The following is a 1,146-nucleotide window of genomic DNA, read 5'->3' as shown; positions in this document are numbered from 1 at the left end:
CCGTGAGGGGCTGATGGCCCCCTTGGCCCTGCTCCGGAGCAGCCTCCCATCGGCTGGGGTCCTACCCGCGCTTACTTGCAGGTGTGGACGTCGTAGACGCGCGTGCACTCCTGGCAGCTCACGTAGCAGCACCAGTGGAAGATGCAGTGACACTTCTCCTTCCGTTTCTCAGTCCTGGTGTTGTGGCCGCGGCCCCAGCACAGCAGGTCGCAGCCGTCGATCCCGTGGGAGGTGACGTTGCACGTTCTGTCCCTCGTCCCAAAGGAGCCCGTCTCTGGGTTGGGCTCGCAGAAATTGGGGGAGTTCTCGTAGTAGACCAGGTCCCGCTCTGTCGGCGGCTTGAAGAGAGCGTACTTGGCCCTGAGAGTTTCTACCCATCCCCGCGATTCCCGGTGCTTCTCGACCACCATCTCGGAGGCGCTGTCGTATTTATCCTTCAGGTAGTCGCCGATGGCCCGGAAATCGGGCTGTGCCCACCAGCACGTCTTGACCTCGCAGCTTCCCGACAGCCCGTGGCACTTGCACTTCAGGTGCATGTGATCCAGGATGGTCTGTGCCGGGAGAGAAAAGGGGGTCAGCAGGGGGGCACCGTGTCCCCGGTGGCTCTGCAGCCTTTGCTACCGGTGCTTAAACGTCTGACCTGAGCTGGGTCTGGTTGTGAGCGCGTGGGAGCTGTGTGTGTGGTGGAAACGTCTCTAGACAGAGGGGCTGTGCTAGAAGAGCGTGGCTGAGATGGGCACCTACTCATCTATCCAACCCAATCCAACCCAATCCAACCCAATCCAGTCCAGTAAATGAAGTTGTGAATCTAAGGACGTGTCACTGTCATTTCCCCAGAAACCTCCTCTGCCTGCACCAAAATAACCGCTGTTTTTGGTCAAAATGACTGCAGCTTGGGGTTGGCTGTCGGTCGTTAACACAAGGTAGAGACTCAAGCTTCTCCCGCTCCACCTCTGCCTGCTGTGCTATGGAAAAGCAATGTCCTGCGTTTGCTTCCAGCGCCGTTTGAGGGGTCTCCCTGTGACACAGAGCGCGCTGGGTTTGCAAAGAGCCTGGAGCCGGCAGGGCCCCAGTGCCCACTGGCAGCAAGAAAGAAGGGGACATTTCAGGTGGCAGGGACTGACAACCATCACCCGGTGCAGGGAG

General features: G+C 59.4%; 1 protein-coding gene across 1 annotated transcript in view; it reads right to left on the bottom strand.

Annotated features, from left to right (window-relative positions):
• Positions 1-71: 71 nt before the first annotated feature.
• The window catches only part of LOC104547664 (proto-oncogene Wnt-3-like), a 32,302-nt gene continuing 31,227 nt past the window's right edge, over positions 72-1,146 (bottom strand). The window contains 1 exon segment of the mRNA XM_010193459.1: positions 72-551. Within this exon segment, the coding sequence (XP_010191761.1) occupies positions 72-551 (480 nt within the window).

The sequence above is a fragment of the Mesitornis unicolor genome, unplaced genomic scaffold (genome assembly GCF_000695765.1).
Source record: "Mesitornis unicolor isolate BGI_N332 unplaced genomic scaffold, ASM69576v1 scaffold12751, whole genome shotgun sequence".
Classification (NCBI taxonomy): domain Eukaryota; kingdom Metazoa; phylum Chordata; class Aves; order Mesitornithiformes; family Mesitornithidae; genus Mesitornis; species Mesitornis unicolor.
Note: the sequence above shows the minus strand (reverse complement) of the source record. Positions and strands in the feature narration are given on the sequence as shown.